General features: G+C 44.7%; 1 protein-coding gene across 3 annotated transcripts in view; it reads right to left on the reverse strand.

The window, feature by feature from the left end:
- The window catches only part of RASSF9 (Ras association domain family member 9), a 38688-nt gene extending 27978 nt beyond the window's left edge, over positions 1-10710 (reverse strand). The window contains exon 1 of one of the 3 annotated variants that reach the window (XM_090042639.1): positions 10522-10710. In XM_090042639.1, coding sequence (XP_089898765.1) covers positions 10522-10568 — 47 coding nt within the window. In that variant the 5' untranslated portion in view covers positions 10569-10710. The other 2 variants (XM_090042640.1, XM_090042641.1) reach the window with 2 other exon arrangements.
- Between the last annotated feature and the right edge of the window lie 8834 nt (positions 10711-19544).

The raw sequence follows: 19544 nt of genomic DNA on the forward strand, positions 1-19544 counted from the left end.
TATACGCTCACCTAACAAAACCGCCACGTAAAATATTAGAACCATGTGCCCATTTTACCTTTTTTCCTTCTGAGCAAGTTAACATTTAAAGCTAATAGTGGAGAACACTGTGATGTGAGCCTTCAGATGTCTGAAACATTCTCAATGAAGCATGTGAAAATGAAAACAGCCAGCTGTGGTTTCACCCTTGTATGTGCGGATACACATAAGAGAGTGATTTACAGAACTGAGCCAGACGGGGAACAAGGAACTCCCACATCCCAGTCACACCTCTCTTACTGCCAAGCCTTTTTATATTTTGCACAACTTCACAAACATTGCCTAGTTACACATTTAACTATCACCACCAAATTTTAAGAGCAGGAAAGTGAAGGTCAGCCTGCTTGTCAACTGTCCAAAGTCACAAACCAAATCACCTTCATTACCGTGACTTCAATACGTTTCCTGATCCCTTGCCCATCCTTTATATAAGCAAAAAAAAAATATTCAAAAAAGGGTCTAGTGATTTGGGTCACTTAACTGGAAACATTCTAACAGGAATTAGGTTCAAAGCACCTTTTACCTTTCCCCCTTTAAATGGAATACCTGTAAAACTGAAACCTTTCAAAGATTACAGGTCTGAATTCCTCTCGGCCACAACTTTTACATCTCTCATACAAAAAAAGTGGAAAATTCATTAGTTGTGCTACAAATGCCAGTGATTCTGACATTTCACAGGTTGTATTGGACGTTACTGCTTCTGTTTGTCAATTTTTGTGACAAATTTCACTCAACTTTTGATAGTCATTGCTGAAAAAGAATGACATGGAACTGGAACACCAGGATAAATAAAGCCAGATATGAGCTGGGCAAGCAGAAAGGAAGAGTAATACATTATTTATCCATATTATGGCTACTTCCTCACTTGAGACTTACATTGAACTGTAGGTTTTAAAATACAGATGCTCCGAAAGAGCATGGCTTGGCCTTAATTGAGCAAGCAATAAGCTGAGATGTCTATTTTGCTGCAAAGCTAGTCTATTGGCCAATGTCTTTTTCTAAAACCTGTTTGGTTCACCTGTTGCATCATGCCTAACACTACAATGGGGACTTGAAATTTTATTAGGGTTCCTAGAAACCACATAATAATAGTAAGAATAGTTAAAAACAATTCAGTCAAGTCATCTGGACTTGGAAAAAGTCTTGCTTTCCAATTCTAGTTCTAACTAATTAGGTTTGTAGTCTCGGAGAGATCACTTAACTTCTTGCCTCCGTTTCCAGAAAATACCACCATTAAATCAATATTTACCTACTTACCATTCAAAGAATTTGCAAGAATTAATTACTGTGGGTGCATCTACATGTGCGCTTTACTGTGCAACAGACTAATTTACTAAGCAGTGTCACGGTCTGTACATGTACAGCAATTGGGCCTGCGTAGACTAATTGACAGCACCGTCAGATATTCCCATCAGACACAGGTACTATCCAGTGACAGAGTAAATTACTGTGCTTAAGCGCACATGTAGACAGTGACGTTGGAATTAATTTACCCTGGAACAAACTGCACCAGTGTTTATTCAGTTGCATATTGCACATGTAGACATGCTCTGTTTGTACAGGATTTATGATTTTGATGTTTGCAAATCTAATGTTCAAAAACTATAAAACACCTACATATATTTTGTAAACTATTATTACTCAACATGTAGATCTGATACAAACAAAGTAAGAGTTCGAGCAAAATAGTGTTTGTCAAATGGGCATTATGTGCAGTACTATATGCTACAAGCTTCTATCAGATACCAGAGAGAAAGGACTGGGAAAGCAGAAGAGAAAGGGCGAATAGAAGGAAAGGGCAGGTGGGAGGGGTGGGAGGGCAGGGGGAGAGAAAAAAATTAAGAACTTTACAATACTGCTTCGGTCACTGGACAGGGCACAGCATGATTGCAGTGACACAAATGCTACTTTCTGCATGATCTATAATGTGGAATTAAGAGTCCACAGCAGTATAAATAAAAAAAGAAACATCACCCAAAAGGTTGATAATCACTGGTACAATATAAACCAGTCCACATCAGGGGTTGACAGCCTTTTAGAGCAGCAGAGTATGTTTGAGACTCAGGTGCTGCTAGTCACCCACCCACGACCAAAAACTCCTGCTGCTCAGATTACCTCCCTGCTCTGTGATCCACTCTGTTGACAAAAAACCATGGCAAATGCCAACAGGGAGTGATAAATTCAGCGAGGGAACAGGGCAGAAAGCTTTAAGTTATCACTTGAATGTGACCCCCTTTAAATTGGTTCCTTTTGCCCACAGAACCACACATTCACAAGCCAGAGTCAACCTCTTTGTGGGCTGGATCCTGCCTGTAGGCCATAGGTTGCCAGCCCTGATCTAAGTACACGTGTGCAGAAAGTTCTATGGGTTTTAGCATTATGATTAGCACTGACTTTTACAGGGACCAGAAAACAAAAAATCCATCCCACCAGTGAAAAAAATCTAATGCCCTTACTGAAATTAGTATGGGTCGAATTCTATTTTACCTTTACAGGCCTAAGTGGCACTTACATAGCCACTGAAGTGCCACTTCTGGCAGCAATGAGGCTTTTAGATTCTGTTTCCACCTGCGGCCAAATAGGCTCATCCAGGTACATGCAAAACTGTCGGAAGTGAGGCTGAGAAGGAAGAGGGTAGCACTCTATTTTTCAGACAGACAGGTTTGTGGTTAGGGCACCTACCCAGGGAAAGGATTTGAATATGCATCTGCATACTAACAGCAACACCCACCAGGCCATGACCTAGGCATCATCCAGAGCACTGTTTCTCAACTTGTTAAGTACCCCCTAACTTCTGGGCATTTTAATAAGTACCCCAGCACTCAATTTTCCAGGGGATTTTATATTTACAGACTAACACATCCTATATTGTAGAAGGGTGGCGTATATAAGGCTGTGATACAAGAGATGTCTGATGTGGTGTGGATAGGGTTGCCACCTTTTACACCAAGGGTACACAACTCAAGTATGTACCTGGGCTAGAGATGATGTTGCCCAAAGCTAGGAGCAGCAAAGCATGGCATGCCAAATTATTACTGGGGGATTTAAAGCACTGCGAGAGGGCGAGAGAGTGTGTTGGGGTACCCACATACCCCCTGCCTGGTTCTCCCATACCCCCAGGGGTACACGTACCACAGATTGAGAAACTATGATCCAGAGCATGCTCTAGTCTCCTCTTGAAGTAAGCTCATAAGACAGTTAATAAGAGAAGATACATGGGGCCAGGAGGAAAAAAAAGCCAGCACGAGTGGTGACTGAGCCAACTGCCCTGGAAGAGAGAACCTGCTCATAAAGACAGAAATTCTCTCACTGCTTTTTACCTACTATATTCAATTAGATTCAAGTTGCAGAAAACCTGTCGAAGACACAAAACCAGGGTTTTCCCACTCTCTAGCCAGGCCCATAATCACTAGGCTACTGGGGTAAAAGGGAGGAGGCTGCTCAGTCATAAAATTTTTCCAAATAATAAATTGGGACACGTGCACAGAGTTACACATAACTCTGCACGCCTATGATGCCTTGGAGACTATGTGGCCATAAAACATCATTTTGGGAAGCACAAGGTGAGCATAACAACACAGCTGCTGTTTATTACATATAAATCTAATATTTGATTTATTTTTACAATTTAGCTCGTTTTTAATTGTAAGCTACCACGAGTCTTTTCTGGGGGAGGCATCATATAAATAAATAAAGTGACTAAAACTGCCCTGATGTTGTTATGTGCCACTTACGCACATAAAGGTAAATAGGATTGGGTTCTATATTTAATGCATAGGATCACATGTGTTGCCATATACATGTAACATATTCGATCTCTTTTTCCTGTCCATACATGTGAAGTCATTATTTACCAACAGGAATTGCCTTTTACTGAAAACATTTTTCTTCATTTGAAGTGTATTTTCTCAGCCTGAAAGGACAAGATATTAGTGTTTCATATTAGCTTCAAGTTAACTTAAGTATTGCTCTTTCTCCAGATGGTGTAGTATTACACGCAAGTCTATTAGTCATTTCATTTACTGCAGAGGAATGAAATTGCTGTCTGCCCTCTTAGAGTAGTAGAATATTAACTCTTTAGAAATAAGGTTAGTGTTTTACCAGATAAATACCTATTCCTGAAAGTGAAATGAGCATATATGTACAGAGATTACTCAAAACGTTTGCCACCACATCTATCCTCGGGACAAAGCGAAAAGCTGTACCACTAAATAAATTATACTATATGAGTTTAGGGGGCTTTCTTTGGTACTGGAACACTATAACTTGCACTTAGTTGTAGGCAAAAAATAAATCAAAAAACCGTACCACTCCAGGACTCTGAACATTTTTCCATTTCTAGAAGTGAACTTGAACTTCCTCTTTAGTGCTACATCTTCTCTACCTGACCACACACCAATTTCCAAATGTATTGGACAGGTGGTAGGAAAACGGCATACAGTAGGGCCCTGTCACACATTCATTTGCAAGAGCTGCAAATCACTGGAATACCGTTAGGAAATAACCCTCACCTGAAAAAAAATTACTTTGCAGTGCCAGAAGCTCACATGATAAAATGACTGAATATGGGATTGCTTGCATTTTAACTGCCCTCAGTGACTGCCTATACACATGCTCAGGGATGGGAGAGGCAATTTTAGAACAGTTCCCAGAGCCACTCTAATTAAAATGGCTCAATGTCACATGTATTAAGCCCCACAGCATTTCAAAACGGCCACAAAATGCTTTATCTAAAGCTCATTCGACACTGAGGCGACACTGGAGCCTTCTAATTGGAATGTGGAGCAGAATCAATTAATCAAGTATTAAGTTGAACATGTGACACCACCCATAGGCTGGTGACCACATCCACATCCAGATGTGCAGGGGCATACACCTGCAGTAAAACAAATAATAATGGCATAAGTTTGTGCCTCTATTTTGTGCTGCAGTGTGTGCTTCTGCGCATGCACTTTGTTGCAGGACACTGTGTTCCCCTTTTGGCAAACTGCTCTTGCCCAGCTCACCTCGACTCCCGGTGTGCTGGAGCAGCTGGGGTACAAATGACAGAGTGATGCTCTCGCTGACAACCAAAGTGTCTCCCTGAAGGACCAAGCCTCCATTTGTTCTAGCGCACACTATCCAACTGCTTTTTGCTAGCAAGTTTGGTCTCTGTGCTGCAAATTTGCAGCATGGGGCATGTTTTAAGGTTTCATGGAAGCAGTTTGTAGTGCCACAAATCACACATGCCTGCATGTGGGAACACAGCCTCTGAGGGTGAAGTTACATGTCAGCTCATACTAAAGGCACTTGAAATGCAAGCATGTGCACTCTCAAGCTTGTCAACTTGTGTTATACCACTTTGGGCAAAGGTTAACTCTGGGCTATGCTACCTAGTTCATGTTAAGGTAACTTCAGTCTGCTCCATAGAGATAAAACAAGCAAACTGTAATCTTCAACCATCCCAGGATGCACTGCTTCCAGCCCTCTGCCCCCACCCAGAGTAGGAAAAGAACCCATGTCCTAGCTCCTAGCCATATAAAAATTTAGGATTAGTATCAAAGAGGTATGGCTTAGACAAAATCTTCAGCTTAAATCACTCATCAACCATAGTCTTGCTGAATGCAGAACCACTCCAAGTAGGGCGAGTGGTTGGCCCCTTTCCATTTCCACATCCGAGCCCATCAGTGAGCTAATCAGGGATCAAGGCAAAGATAAAATTAGCTTTGCCTGCATAATCAATCATATGGATGCAGGGCTGAGAATGAGTCATGGAAGTGGAAGAGATCATAAGGGGAGAACAACAGTAATAAATATTAATATGTATAACTAAAACCAGATTTGCAATAATAACACTTGATCATTATACATCATGCCTGCTTGTGTGCTGTACATAAAGCATGCAAATAATCATGGTAAATGTACCACTGTAATGATAGGAGTTGTGCTGGCTGTTTCAAAAATGTTTTGCTTCTGCTATTTGAGCTTAGCAGGCCTAAAACTGCAAAGGTGAGGGTGAATAACTGCTGACACCTGCACCTCTTAACTTTCCCCTTTCCTCGCCTAAGCACAAACAACTCAGTGGAACCAGGCAAACTACTGAAGTCATAATAAACTAGGATAGGGTGCATGAAAAAAATCCAGGTTCTGGATTCACCAAAGAAGAATTAGATTTAAAAGGAGAGAATCTTTGTTTTATGATTGAGATAATTACAGAAGGCCAGGATAGTGAACAGCAAACGGTCTAGCATTTTAGTACAAGATGGGCATTTGTACACATTGTGGGACAAAAACATGTGTATAAATGCCCTTTGAGCCTAGCAGGATAGGCCCAGCATTGCAGGGAGAGTTACGGGAGTGAGAGACCACTGAAGCCCATGAATGCAAGTTTCAAAAGCACCTAAGGCTATGTTCATGCCATTAGTGGCAGCGTGTGCCAGTAAGGATGCCCTTGAGCATGCCCTGCCCATCCATTCCCATAGGTTTCAAACACAGAAATGTCCCATTGAGGTTAATGTAAGGGCCTCCTCCCACAGTTCAGTGGGAGGGGTCCCAAGAGATCTTAAGAAAAACAACCAGGGATGTCCCCAAAGTGGCCTCACTGACTCATTCTCAGGTTTAAACATATGAACAGGAACGGGCAAAGTGGAGCATGCTCCAGGGCACCCTGGACAGGTTAAGTGATTCATGAGCTTAAGATCCATATTTAAAATGGAGGGACAGATTAAAAAGTATTTCAATAAGAGTTGTTTTGAAAAATGCCAGGAGTTGCCCATTATCTTTATTTCAGGGGTGTAGGTTGTAGCCGTGTTGGTCTAAGGGCATAGGCAGACAAGGTAAATAATCAGATTTACCCAAAGAACCTTGTCTGCCTATCATCTTTAAGCACCTAATTATCTTTAAAAATCTGGCCCCTAGGCAACATGGAGCCTTAGTCCTGGTAAAAATAAAAAAATTAAATAAATGAGGCTAAGTTCCTGCATGACTTAGTTTTGTTAAACATTGGTAATTTCTGAACAGGGAGATGTTTTGCTTCTGCAAACTTTGTTAGGTCGATGCTATACATTATCCGTAAAGAGTTAGAATATTCCCTGCCACACGCATATAATCTAGCTCCTCACAGCATTGCATTTCAGTACCCGCAAAGTCAGCATCTTTAAAAGAGTTGCCTGCAAATAAATCTTTTGGGTTCAACCATGCCATTTAGGCTTGACTTTGCAGTTTTGCTCCTGCAATGAGGGGAGGAAAAGTGTCTGCTGCTTTACTTTTTTTACAAAGTGCATCAAACTTTCTTTGCGCGGTTCCAGCCAGGACATGCGCAAGGCACAGCTCTGCCATCTTTGAGGCGTCTTGTGCCAGAGAGGGCAAATGGAACAAGTGCTCATGTGTTCCAGGAACAATAATTACTCCCAACTGCTACACAGGAAACCCGAGCAGAGTAGACGGCTCCTTTTAACCTCCCCACAAACAGAGCAGAGAGCATGCAGGCACATTTGAGCCCAGGGATTTCCCAAGAAAGTATAATAGGGACAGCTTTTGGTGACAATTACCGTAGTTCCTCTGCAGCCAGAATAATGCTGAAAGGGGATTTATGAGGCAGCTAAACCAGAAGCTCTGAACAGGATTCATTTCAGTAGCCCAAGAGAAGGGAACAGACTGTACCTCTCTTTATCCAAGGCAGCTGCTTCAGGAGAGGCTTTATGGTCCTGAAGTAGTCTCATGCCCCATACACACCTCAGTGGCACAGGAGGCAGGTTCCTTCTTAGTTTAACACTCATCCAGAGATTTCTGCAGACTACAGATTCTTTTTTTAACTGTAAATTTAATCTCTGGAATATAAAAAGGTCAATACCATAGCAAGGGGAGGGCAAGCAGGGCAACTGCCCTGGGTGCTTAAGCAAAGGGGAGCCAAAAGGTGAGCTGCAAGTCAATATCTTGTTATAAATATTTCCAAAAAATGTGGCCGAAGTGGCCGATAATTGCGCCAACAAATGCCGTGTGCATGTGCGTGACCGCAGCATGCACACGGCCAGCCCAGGAGCTTGGAGAGCAGCGTCCAGCTGGTGAATCTGTTGTGGGGGAGGCGGTGGGGAAAGGGAAGGGGCATGTAGGGGGGCAGATCAAGGCCCCCCAGTGAGGGAAGAGTGGGGCTGAGACTGGGGCAGGCTCTACCCAGCTGGGGTGGTGTGCAGGACGGAGCCACAAGCAGCTTGTCTAGGAGCCACAGGGAAGGGGAGGTGGTTCCCACCATTGCATGCACCCCGGGGGTAAGCATGGGGGTGTCTGCGCCCTGCACAGTGTAAGGGTAGACTGCCACTGCGGGCTTGCCCCAGGCACCAAGCTTCCTTGCTATGGCACTGTAAATGGTCTTTTTATTACATGGATGCATGTATCTAGCACAAAATAAGACTATAATTCTTGACTGATGCCTCTAGGCAGTGCTCCAGTACTTACTCCCAACCACTACCAAAACAGAAAGGGAATTACTACCTACACTAAATCACCACTAAAATGAGAAGCTCTGTACTCCAAGCACAAAAGTCCTACTTCTTCAGCTGAATTCTGGTTCTTGTATTGATCGCCTTTTGTCTCCTCACCTGACTGCTCACCTTCACCTTTCCTTTATCTATGACATACTAATTCTCCTCCTCACTTGCCAACTCTGCAGAGTTAAAAGGTGAAATGCTAAATAGAAAAAAAGTCCTCAATGAACAATTATTTGCACTTATAGAACAATTTTGGTTTGCAAAAAAAACTGTACGGAGAATAAGTCACACAACAATACAGCGAGGTAGAACAATAGATAGGCAAACTAAGGCACAGCCAACCAATAATGTGCCAGAAGTCCCAATCTGCTGCTATAACCCCCAGACTACCTTCACTTAGAAAGTTAAGTAAGCTTTATTGGGGACAAATTTTGAAATAAGCTTGCAAAAAAGGTAACTGCAGTAAGAAAGCAAATATCTGGAGGCCATGACATTATACTTGAGTTACAAGATCCATTTATCACCTCTGGGAACAGACCTTAAAAATCTCAATCACAAATTTTATACCAAAAGCAAAAACAGTCACTTAACTTCTGGGATTTGGGAATGGAATAAAAGTAGACTCGAGGGAAAAAAAATTGCATATTTAGTTGTTTGTCTCTTTGCTTAATTTACATGACTCTGACATCCCTTCATTCCCGCCACCATAAAATACTGCTTCTCTTTGCTGCTCACAAGGTATTTTGGAATGAATGGTCCAATTACAGGGATAACACAGAAAAAGAGACTTCCTCACCATTCAGAAGTCCCTTGCAACTTTTGATTTGCTTTAAAAAAAATTTCATACTGACCTTCCTTCTACCTAGAACTTCCCAGCAACAGACTTGGTTAGACTGATGCAATTAGTGCAAAGGATACGTTTCAAGTCTCCAAGAGGGAAACAAAACTTATGGTTGAATGGAAAGGAAGCATAATTCTGGCGTTAGTTGTAACCAGCTTGATGGCAATGCAACGTAGTTGTTTAAATAGTAGGAAAAGCTCGTTTCAGGTCACTTTAATCTGATGTTCAAGATAGCACATCAGCATTGCTGGAAGCCCTAAGCATAGGCTCGCTTAAGCATTATAAAAGTGCACTTGCAAATACTGGGGTGGTTTAGATCAAGTTCCCAAACAATCCCCATCTAATAGAACAAATGGGGGGGGGGAATTCATCCCTAAGCTACACTTTGTGGGGGGAAGGAACCACAAACACAACAAGTGGGGGCCCAATCCTGTTCTCTATAAAAACAAGTCATCCCAAATAAAATCGAAAGGGCAATAGCAGGATCATATAAAAGGGGGGGGGGCAGAAAAGCCAAACACAAACAGATCCTTGTGCCTTCTATAATCAGCGTCTAGCTCTAAAGCAGTATTAGACTTCTTGAGTCACCGCAAAGTCCCAGAAGGGCTAAAACACCAGCTCAACTCCAAGGAAACTTCCCCGTACCATACCAGCACTTAAAAATAATCGCATAATTTCATACCAGGCCGTTTTCGCTCCCTTCGCAGCACATGCAGCTGGCATGCAGAAGCAAGTAGGAGGACGGGAGGGGAGAGGATGCACCCCCCGAAAGGCGACTCCGCTTTTCCACCCCAACTTTGCGCAGCCACCCCCCCGAAACGCCCGCGCCGCCAGGAGCGCGGGGGGCGCTAGCCAAGCCGGCAGGCTCCAAAACTTCGGGCACCGGATACAGCTTCCGCCAAAAATATGCCGCGGGAGGGGGGAATCAAGCCCGGAGACCCACCGCTGCTTCGGCCGAAGAACTGGAGCGGGAGAAAGTCCAGTGCACCAGCACGGGGGGGGTCTCTATCCGGGGGCAGCCTTCAGGCAGCTGCAGAGGGCAGCGGAGGCGCTGGTGCAAACCCTCCCTCCAGCTCATCCAGCTCGGGAAGTTTCAAAGGGCGGGGGGAACAAGTTTCAAACTGTTCCCCAGCAAACAGGGGGCATGAGCACCCGCCGGCCCCTCCTCCGCTGTACCTGGCCGGGTGCCGGGCTTTGAGCACGCTCCTGCCGAAGGGAGCCATGGTCGCCCCCGGGCCGGAGCCGCACCACGCAGGGCCCCGGCTCCTGCCACCTCCTTGCTAGTCCCGGAGCGTAGCGCGGCGCTGGAAGTTGTGCAATTTACAGCTAACTTGGAGCGGCGGCGGCGGCACCTTTGGAGCCCTGCCCAGCCGCAGGCTTGAAAGGAGGCGTTTATGAGCAGGAAAAGCGCGGGGGGGCTCTTACTGGGCTATTGTGATGCGAAGTTATTTGCAGAACTTGCTAAACTTTCAGCCCTTTCCAACCTCCCCCCCCGCCCCCAAGGCAGCAGCTCCCTCCCGCAGCGCAGCCAGAAGGATTAAGGCTTGCACTCGGGTCAAGTGGCTCAGCTCAGACACCGGCCTTGCTGAAGGGCAAAAGCAGTCAGGGCTCGTGGACGGTGGTGGGATCTTTCCTTAGACCAGCAAGCGTCTCTCTTTTATTAGACCGACAAGATTTTTGCAAACAAAAAAACACAAACCCTTTAATTGCAAGTTTACACCCTTCATTAGGCATGGGAGGAAAGACTGTAAAAGCTCTCCTGGGTAGAAATGCAAGTTCATATTTCAGAGGATTTCACAGAGGCATGAGTGCCGTGTGCCCCCAAGGGTGCGGGTGGGCACAGGGAGCTCCCACAGGCGGGAGTGTGGTGGTGGCGGCAAGCGGGGAGCTCCCATGGGTGGCTGCAGCACTGTGGGTGGCAAGCGCCGATGGGTGGTCAGCAACTACCTGCAGACCGCCTGCAGGCACTGCCACTAGTGTCATTTGTGCCTTTTTGCAGGGGGCACACCGCCACGCTCAGGGGGTGAATGTGCAATGCACAGAGGGGTCAATAGATGGAAAAACCCTCTGGACAGCAGTTCTTAGGTGGTAATCCCAGCTCTGGTGAGACTGTGATGATGCATTTGCTGAAGGGCAGGCACCCAAGGACCTGCCTTTGCAGGGGCAGAGGAGCACACTTCGTCCTCTGCCCAGCCTGGACTTGGAAGTACCATTGGATCATAATAGATGAGGGTTGGGAGGGACCTCAGGGGTCATCTAGGATAGTGTTCATCAACCCAAATGTGGATGGCAAGAATATATGAAAGGGTCATGAACAAATGTTAAAAATGGATCCAAAAAAAAAAATGCAAGGAGGAGGAACTGCTGACACGTGCATCTCTTAACTTCTCCTCCTGGCCTAAGCACAAACAACTCGGTGAAACTGGGCAGACTATTAGAGTCATAATAAGGTAGGATAGGGTGCCTGAAAGAAATTCAGGGTTGCATTTCAGTTTTCCCTAAAGAACCTTGTCAGCCTATGTCCTTAGACCAACATGGCCACACAGAGCCATCCCTAGGGGCATGTGGGGCCCTGGACATATCAGCCTGTGCAGGGCCGGGGGGCAGGTGGAAAGTGGACAGATTGCAGAGCGTGGGACAGAGAGGGGGGCGAGCAGCTGGACGGCAGAGCCAGTGGCTGCAGTGAAGCCTGTACGGCACTGTCCATACAGCCCCCCAAAGCAAGGATGGAGATTCCACCTCCTTGCTAGGTAACCAGTGTTTCACTGCCCTCCTAGCAAGAATGTTTTTCCTAATATCCAACTTAGTAGCTAGTTCTCTGTTTCCCTATCTGTGACCCGGTGTGACACTCTCTCTCTAAAGGCCTCCATTTCAATGTGCTAAGCACCCTTGGGGGCTGGATATGGCTGGAGATGGAGCCTGCTGAGAAGCAGGCTCTGAAAATGGCCCCTTAACATAGGGAACATGGGGGAGAGATATGGAGATATAATCTCCAGGAATTAGATAGAAAAAATCACCAGGTGCTGAGAGTTACCCAGGAGATAAATGAAAGGGTACTCATTGAAATAAATATTAAATGTTGAATCCAATTTAGGAACCAAAACTTGTGGAATAAGTGACATCTTTTATTAGATCAAATAAAATATTTGCAAACAAATTATTTTACAACCTGTATTCCTGAACCCGATATAAAGAGTAGTCCAATGGGTTCTTAAAATGTCATAGTAATTTGCCTTCTTGATGTAAAGTCCAGGCACCATAATCCATAACTAATATACACCAGCACCCAGGCACATTGGCATCGATTCAAACAGAATCGATTCAAACAGAGTTGGCAACCCTAGGGAGAGACCGGAATCAGCCAGGACACACTGTCCATGTCAGGGGGGGATACCATGATAAGCAGGTCTTCCTAGGGCCAGGCCTGCCTATAGGCAGATTGCCTCCTCTGAGTTTTCCAAACGTGGGAAACTTGACCGCACAATTTTGTGGTAATGGGGAACCACATTTGTGCTTTCCCCTTGGCTTGCTCCTTCAGCCTTTTGGCTAACAGCAAGCTTGACCAGGGGACATCTGAATCCAATGCCTTTGGGCTTGGGGCCTGCATGTAGGATGCCCTCCATGGTTGGGGGGGAGGGGTGTCTGAAGTCCCAGACTGATGGGTCTGGGAGGGAGAAGACATGCCTAGTGGTAGTCACACAGACTTGAAGGATTGAGTTCAGGTCAGTCAATTTAGAATTTGGAACCAATTTGGCCTTAAACCAAAATAATAATTAAAAAAGTGTGGCTTTTCAGCTAGCTTCTACAAAAGGGGGAAGCAAGCTGACAGCAAAGTTCCTGTTTTCTCCAAAACCTCAGGCCCTAAGGATTCAAAAAGGTTCAGTAATAAACTGGAAAGCGGAAACATTCTTGGTGAGCTCAGTGGAACTGGATGAGGATCACAGAGCGGAAAAGAACATAAGGAAGGAGCTAATGTTTGAAGGTACTGGTCTGGGGCAAGATAAGCCCTTGGGCCTTCCCCTTTGCCTTTATGCGGTCATTTAGAAAAAAGGTATAAAACAGTTTTTGATGCGGACCCATGTGACTATGCAAAGCTGCAGGGCAGTGCTGAACCAAGACTCTTGAATGATTAAATGGGAGGGGTGGCAGTCTGATCAGGGGCCCTATTCTGATCCGAAAATAAAATATCCCCCCTCCCACAGTCCAGCCAGACACCTCAGCCTGCAGCTCACAGAGCTAGTCATCATTCCATGGGTTACCTATTACTGCCAGCTCTGGGAATACCCCACATACTTTCAGATCACTCCCATGCCTCTAAACTCCCTCAGCTGTGACTACAAAGAGAGGGACTGGAGCCACTTACAACTTGTTTGGGCGATTAAACTGGAAAAAAAAAAATACAAGTAGGGAAGAAACAACTTTAAAATTCCTCAGACTGCTGCCAAAGGAGATTTCTGGAAGCACAACTTGCCTTGAGCATTATGGACATGATCCTAAGCACATTGAAATCAAAGGGAGTCTTCCCATAGACTTTGGATCAGGCCTTACCTGCTGTAAGAGGGGATTTCCTCACACTTAAAAGGTGGTAAATAATTTCCAGTCCTCTGAGAGGTCTTTTGACAGAGAACCCTCTCCACTTTTCAGACTAAAATTTCTCGGCGTACAAGAGGCATTTTATTTATGTGAAAGACATAAAATTGAATTGCATTATCTCCTGAATATTGCAACAGCCAGTATTATATTATTATTCACTTACTTTTCTCCTCATTACAAAGATAAATGGGAATTGGCAAGTGTATGCAGCTGCTCCCACACTTTTAAATTAATTAACTACCATCTTCCAATATTAATTGATTGTAACTAATTAAGCACAGTAGTGCTAATGGGTCCTTTCTTACCTGCAAATGCCAGATAAACTTAATAAAATGGAAGGTTTTTGGGAACTGAATCCTACCGTGCAAATAAATTACAAAGCAGATTTAAAAAAATACATTCTGCAAGGTCAAGAGATATACATTATTCATCAGGGGATGCTTTCTTTTAATGTATTTATGCCATAGGATTTTGAAAGATTGACCACAATATCTTCACATTTTCATCAAAGTTTGATTAAAAAATAAATCTTACCCTGTGAACATTATCTGAAGTTAAATTGAAAGTGAAATTTAATTTTCAAGAGGAGACTACACAGTCACCTTGCTGGGGTCACCTGACTCCCAGTTATCTTTCCTGCTTGGTGCAGGGAGCTGGACCCGATGATCTTCCAAGGTCCCCTCCACCCTTACAATCTATGAATCAATCTATGAAAGTGATTGGCACAGCTTACCTTAGAGAGAAGTAAGTAAGGACATATTATCCATATTACAAAATAATGAAAGAAATGGATTATTTGCATAACACATGAATAAAGAATATTCAATGATACTGGAAGGAAACAAATTAAATCGGATTAAAGGACACGCCTTTTTACATAATGCACAGTTAACCCATGGGGGGACAGTTACCAGATGTCACCTGAAGCAAATTCTTAGCAAGATTATCAAATATAAAAATGGATTGGGCATATATATTAATAAGAATACCTAGAATTATATAAAGGGGAAAAATTATAAGCGTTTTAAAAGGGGCATAAACCGTCATGTTTCTGGGGGAAATTCTCTATTTCAGGTTAGCTAGAACAGTTTCCTGAGGCCAGGTTTTCGAATAACTGTTGACTGCAGAATTCTTGTTCCTGCTTCTCAAGCAGCTGATGTTGGATGTTGGCAGAGGGTATGTCAACACTACAGTCACCGTGATGCCATGCCACTCAGGCCCAGTGGCTTCAGTACAGTTAAGAAAAGTATTTGAACTAGCTAGCTCTGGTACTGGTAGCAATCTAGCTGCAGTGCCACAGTGCTTATTGTGGCTGCAAAAGCAGCAGAAAGATTTATACACAATGGGTGCATCTATACATGTCCCTATGGTGCTGTTGTTACTGCACTATCATTCAGTACTTCTTTTTGGCAGCACAGTTACTTTTAGCCACTACATTGCATAGCAACATACTATAGCGAGGGAGTGCATTGCTACTGCAACGTAGCTGCAACATCACAGTTCCTGCCTGCTGACACTTAAGTTGTGCTAGCTCATTGCTACCACGACATAGCATCTCATGTAGATGCACCTAATGAACACAAACCACAGAAGCAGGGTAAATTACCTGCACTGTGTCCTATGCTGCTGTGACTAGGCTGCTATGGGTAGGGAAACCTAGTTCCTGTAAAGTTATCTTGGGTACCTCTACGTTAAACCGCAGGGATTGAGCATATACACATACCTTGAGAGAAAAGGTAATGGATTAAGTAGACCAGTGTGGTCTGATGTATTATGCCAGGTCCTTAGCTCCTATGTCTTTCCTTCAATGTCCTTGTAGATTCCTCCCTCCTTCATATAGATTTTTTTCAGTCTTTATTAAACTTACAGAACTGTGGCTGGGAACAGTTTATTTATGACAATAAAAAGAGGTAGAAGACTTGAAGTCTTTTTCTAGGTCTGTCACACACTTGCTCTGTGACATTGGAGAAGTCAGGGAGGGCTACCCTCTACTTGTTTTTCCACTTGTAAATTGGGGATCATGACACTTTCCTTTTAAAGTGCTTTCAAATTCACAGATGAAAAGTACTTAATAATTAGAATGCATAGCAGTAGCTGAAGTATTTTGCAATAGTACTTAGAAACCCTAATTAAGACTAGCATGCTATTGTGCTCAGTAGTGTATAAACATACCAAATCTATTAAAGAACATTCCCTGCCCACAATTTTCACTCTGAATAGACAAGAGAGACAGAGGGTTGCTTTAATAAGGTGTTGCTTTAATAAGGAACATAGGCTAAGAGACAGTTTTATATACATTTTCTCATTAGATTTTTCCCTTCCCCCCCGGTCGGTGAGCTTGGCTGCAGGGAGACCTTCTTCCCCCCTGTTGCTGACTGGTTACTGGGGAGGGGGGCACGTGCCCCCCCCCCGACTAAAGTGGCACCAGTCACCCATGAAGGCAGCTCTTCCCCTCTGTCATCGTATGCAGTATGGGCAGCCCAGCTTCCTCCTCACTGTGTACATAGCACAGACAGTGCTGCTCCCCCCCTGCCATGTACACAGTAGCCCAGCCCTTTGTCCTGCTGTGCACACAGCAAACACCACCACCCTGGGTGGGCAGAAAACAGAAGTCAGGGAAGGAGGGAAGCTCAGAGCCCCCAATTGCTGTTGCATCAAAAGAAATTAGGGGGAGCAGTTTTCAGGCAGAAGCCTGTGGGCTACATATTTTCCCCCTGCAGGCCATATGCAGCCCAATGGGCCACCAGTTGAACAGCCCTGTTCTACTCAATAAGACTAAACTTTTGTAAAATACCCTGCGTCTATACAGATATTCTGAAACTGTTGTCTCTGGTGCCTGGCTAAATGGTGAGCTACAGACGTTACAGAACAAGTTCAGCACATATGGACTGGTTTAAAAATGATGGAACTCAGTCTAAGATTTGCTCCCTCCCCACCAACAAAGGGTAAATGTGTGTTCTGTTCGCACAGAAAACCATGCAACTTAGATCAGTTCTGCCTCTGGCTTTTTGAATGTCTGTACCTAGCCAACATGTCCAAAGAGAAGAAGCAGCAATTCTTGGAAGCTTTGCATTTGATTAATTACAACAGGTTAGAATAAAGTACAAATGATACATAAGCAATAGATAGAGCTGTCTGGTCTGAAAAGTGTGAACACTTAGGAGGGAAAGAAACACAATGGGGACTAATCTTATGAAATCAAGAAATAGAGAATATAAAATGATTATGAGGAAAAGCTTATTCATTGTAAACTCTTATTTAATGCCATGGCACTACACATGGTAATAAGAACTGTACCCAGTAGGAAATATATTTAGTGTTTCAAACGCAATGGCAGAGGAAGTTCCATTCTGCACATCAGGAATGTCCAACTTGTAGTCCATAGGCCACATGTGGCCCACAGGGGATTAGCTCACAGCCCCTGGGTTCCCACTCAACCACTGCCCCCACTCCCCACACTGCTCCTTCTGTTGCTATTATAGTCTCCCCCTTTTTCTCCTCCCCTTGAACCTTGAGTAAATCTGCTGTAACCTAGGGAGTTTATCCTTGGGGCATGTTTCTCAGGACAGCATTATTGTCCTGATGGGCATTAGCCCTATTGTCTACTCCACCACACCCTGATTTAGCCTGTTGATGGGATTTCTATTCTGCTCTTGCCTTTCCTTGACTTAGATACTCTGGGCTTCTTTATACATTGGCAGGAGAGTGCCCTGAGGAGCAGGCAGCAGAGCCCACTCCAACCACCTAAGTACACTGATGGGCTGGAAGTTTACTTGTGTAGCTGCTTAACACTTGTCTCCATTGCTTGCTCCCAGGCCCAGCAGAGACACAGATTTTGAAAGCAGCTGCTGGAACAGTCTTACTGATGAACCTTCACTCTGGCCTGAACCAGCAGACTTTGGTGGGCTTAGTATGCTCAGCCATGTCCTGTCTGAGGCCAGCCACCACCGCATTATAAAAAAGCCCCATATTGACTTGTATGGCCTCTGTTGCCATAGGTTCACAGCAACTCAGTTGTACTTCTCAGTTTAAATGCTGACAGGTGGCTAGATTCCCTCTTTTCATTTCAGAAACTGAGCTCATCCACAATACTTTAATATGTGAATGCCCACCCTTATGCTTTCAAGAATGCCTGGTGGCCACTCCAGCCACTTACACCGTAGCAAAGTTCTTGACCTGCTGTCACTATGGAGCAAGGCAAATTGAGCAAGTGATGATGAAGCATCACAAGAACAATTTACCAGACTACACCATATCTTCTCAGTCAGGATGCACCACTATTATAGTCTGAAGTGCCAGTCAAAGGTAAAGGACCTGAAGTAGGCCTACAAGATGGCAAGGGACAACAACATCAGCTTAAGCATGCACTATGAGGAGCTAGGGCAGGATCTTGACAAGGGACACGAGTCCCTCAGGTGGCTGCAGCCAGGAGGCTCCAAACAGGCTCTGGCACCAGCTCCTCACGGGCATGTACAGGTGCACCTCAGAGCGGGCAGTGGGGACAGGACCCGAGGCAGCGCAGCCCTGGTCTCACCCCTGCTCCCGGCACAGAGGTGATGAGCCTGGTGCAGCTGTTTGGAGCCTCCCGGCTGCAGCTGCCCTGGCTCTGGGGAGTTGCTGCCAGCTGGGATCCTGGGCTGCTCCCAGCAGGCAGCTGAGACACTGCAAGCCCTGCTTGGAGCAGCCTGGGCTCTAGCAGCTACCCAGAGCCAGGGTAGCTGCTGGCAGCCACAGAGCTCGGGCTGGGAGGCAGAGGCTTTGGGTGGGGGGCAAGGGGCAGTAGGGCTGGGGGCCAGGGGCTTTGGGTAGGGGGCAAGGGGGAGTAGGGCTGGCGGGAAGAGACTTTGGTTGGGGGGACAAGGGGCACAAGCAGGGCATCCTGCCATATACCCTTTGCCCTCCTTTTGTTTTTCTGCCATGCTAGCACTCTGGCACCTTCCGAGGTAGGCTTATGGTGTTTTTTGGCACTCTGGCCAAAAAATGTTGCCTACCCCTGCTGTAGAGAATGCCCCCACTAACTTGCAGTCTGACAGTTAGGGCAGTCTCCTGTGGTGTAGGCAATATGGAAGGAACACTCTTAGGCTGTATGTTCTGATTTGGATATATCTATAAGGTGGGCTCCTGCTCTAGGTGGCTTTAAAAGGAAGTAACTGCAAAGTTCATTTAGTGACAGGTCTGTCATTGCGTTGGATGTGATCTGAGAGTGGTTAAAGATCAGGGTGCTTAGGAGATTTAAGCATAGTAATGCCTGGTTTTCTGGTTCCTGCAAGGCACATGACAGAACTTTACTCTAGGACTCTAGTTTGTTTAGATATTGTTAGTGTCGGGCAGCAGCTGAGCTAGATCATACATTTTAAATCATAATTTTGGAATTATGTACTTCAGCCCTTTATTGGATCTAGTTCTGTTTCACTGAAACTGAATGGGTCTTAGGCTCCTAGAAGACTTGGACATTTTTAAAAATACTAAAAGAAAATATAATGCATTAAATAACCCTGTACTGGCAGGAAGATAAATTGGATATAGCAATTTTGGTCGTGTCATTCTCTAATTTCCATTTTTGAACCGTAATTTAGTGCTACATAATTTGCATTACTCTTATTTTA

Source organism: Crocodylus siamensis, chromosome 4, assembly GCF_052110815.1.
Source record: "Crocodylus siamensis isolate JL-2025a chromosome 4, ASM5211081v1, whole genome shotgun sequence".
Taxonomy (NCBI): Eukaryota; Metazoa; Chordata; order Crocodylia; family Crocodylidae; genus Crocodylus; species Crocodylus siamensis.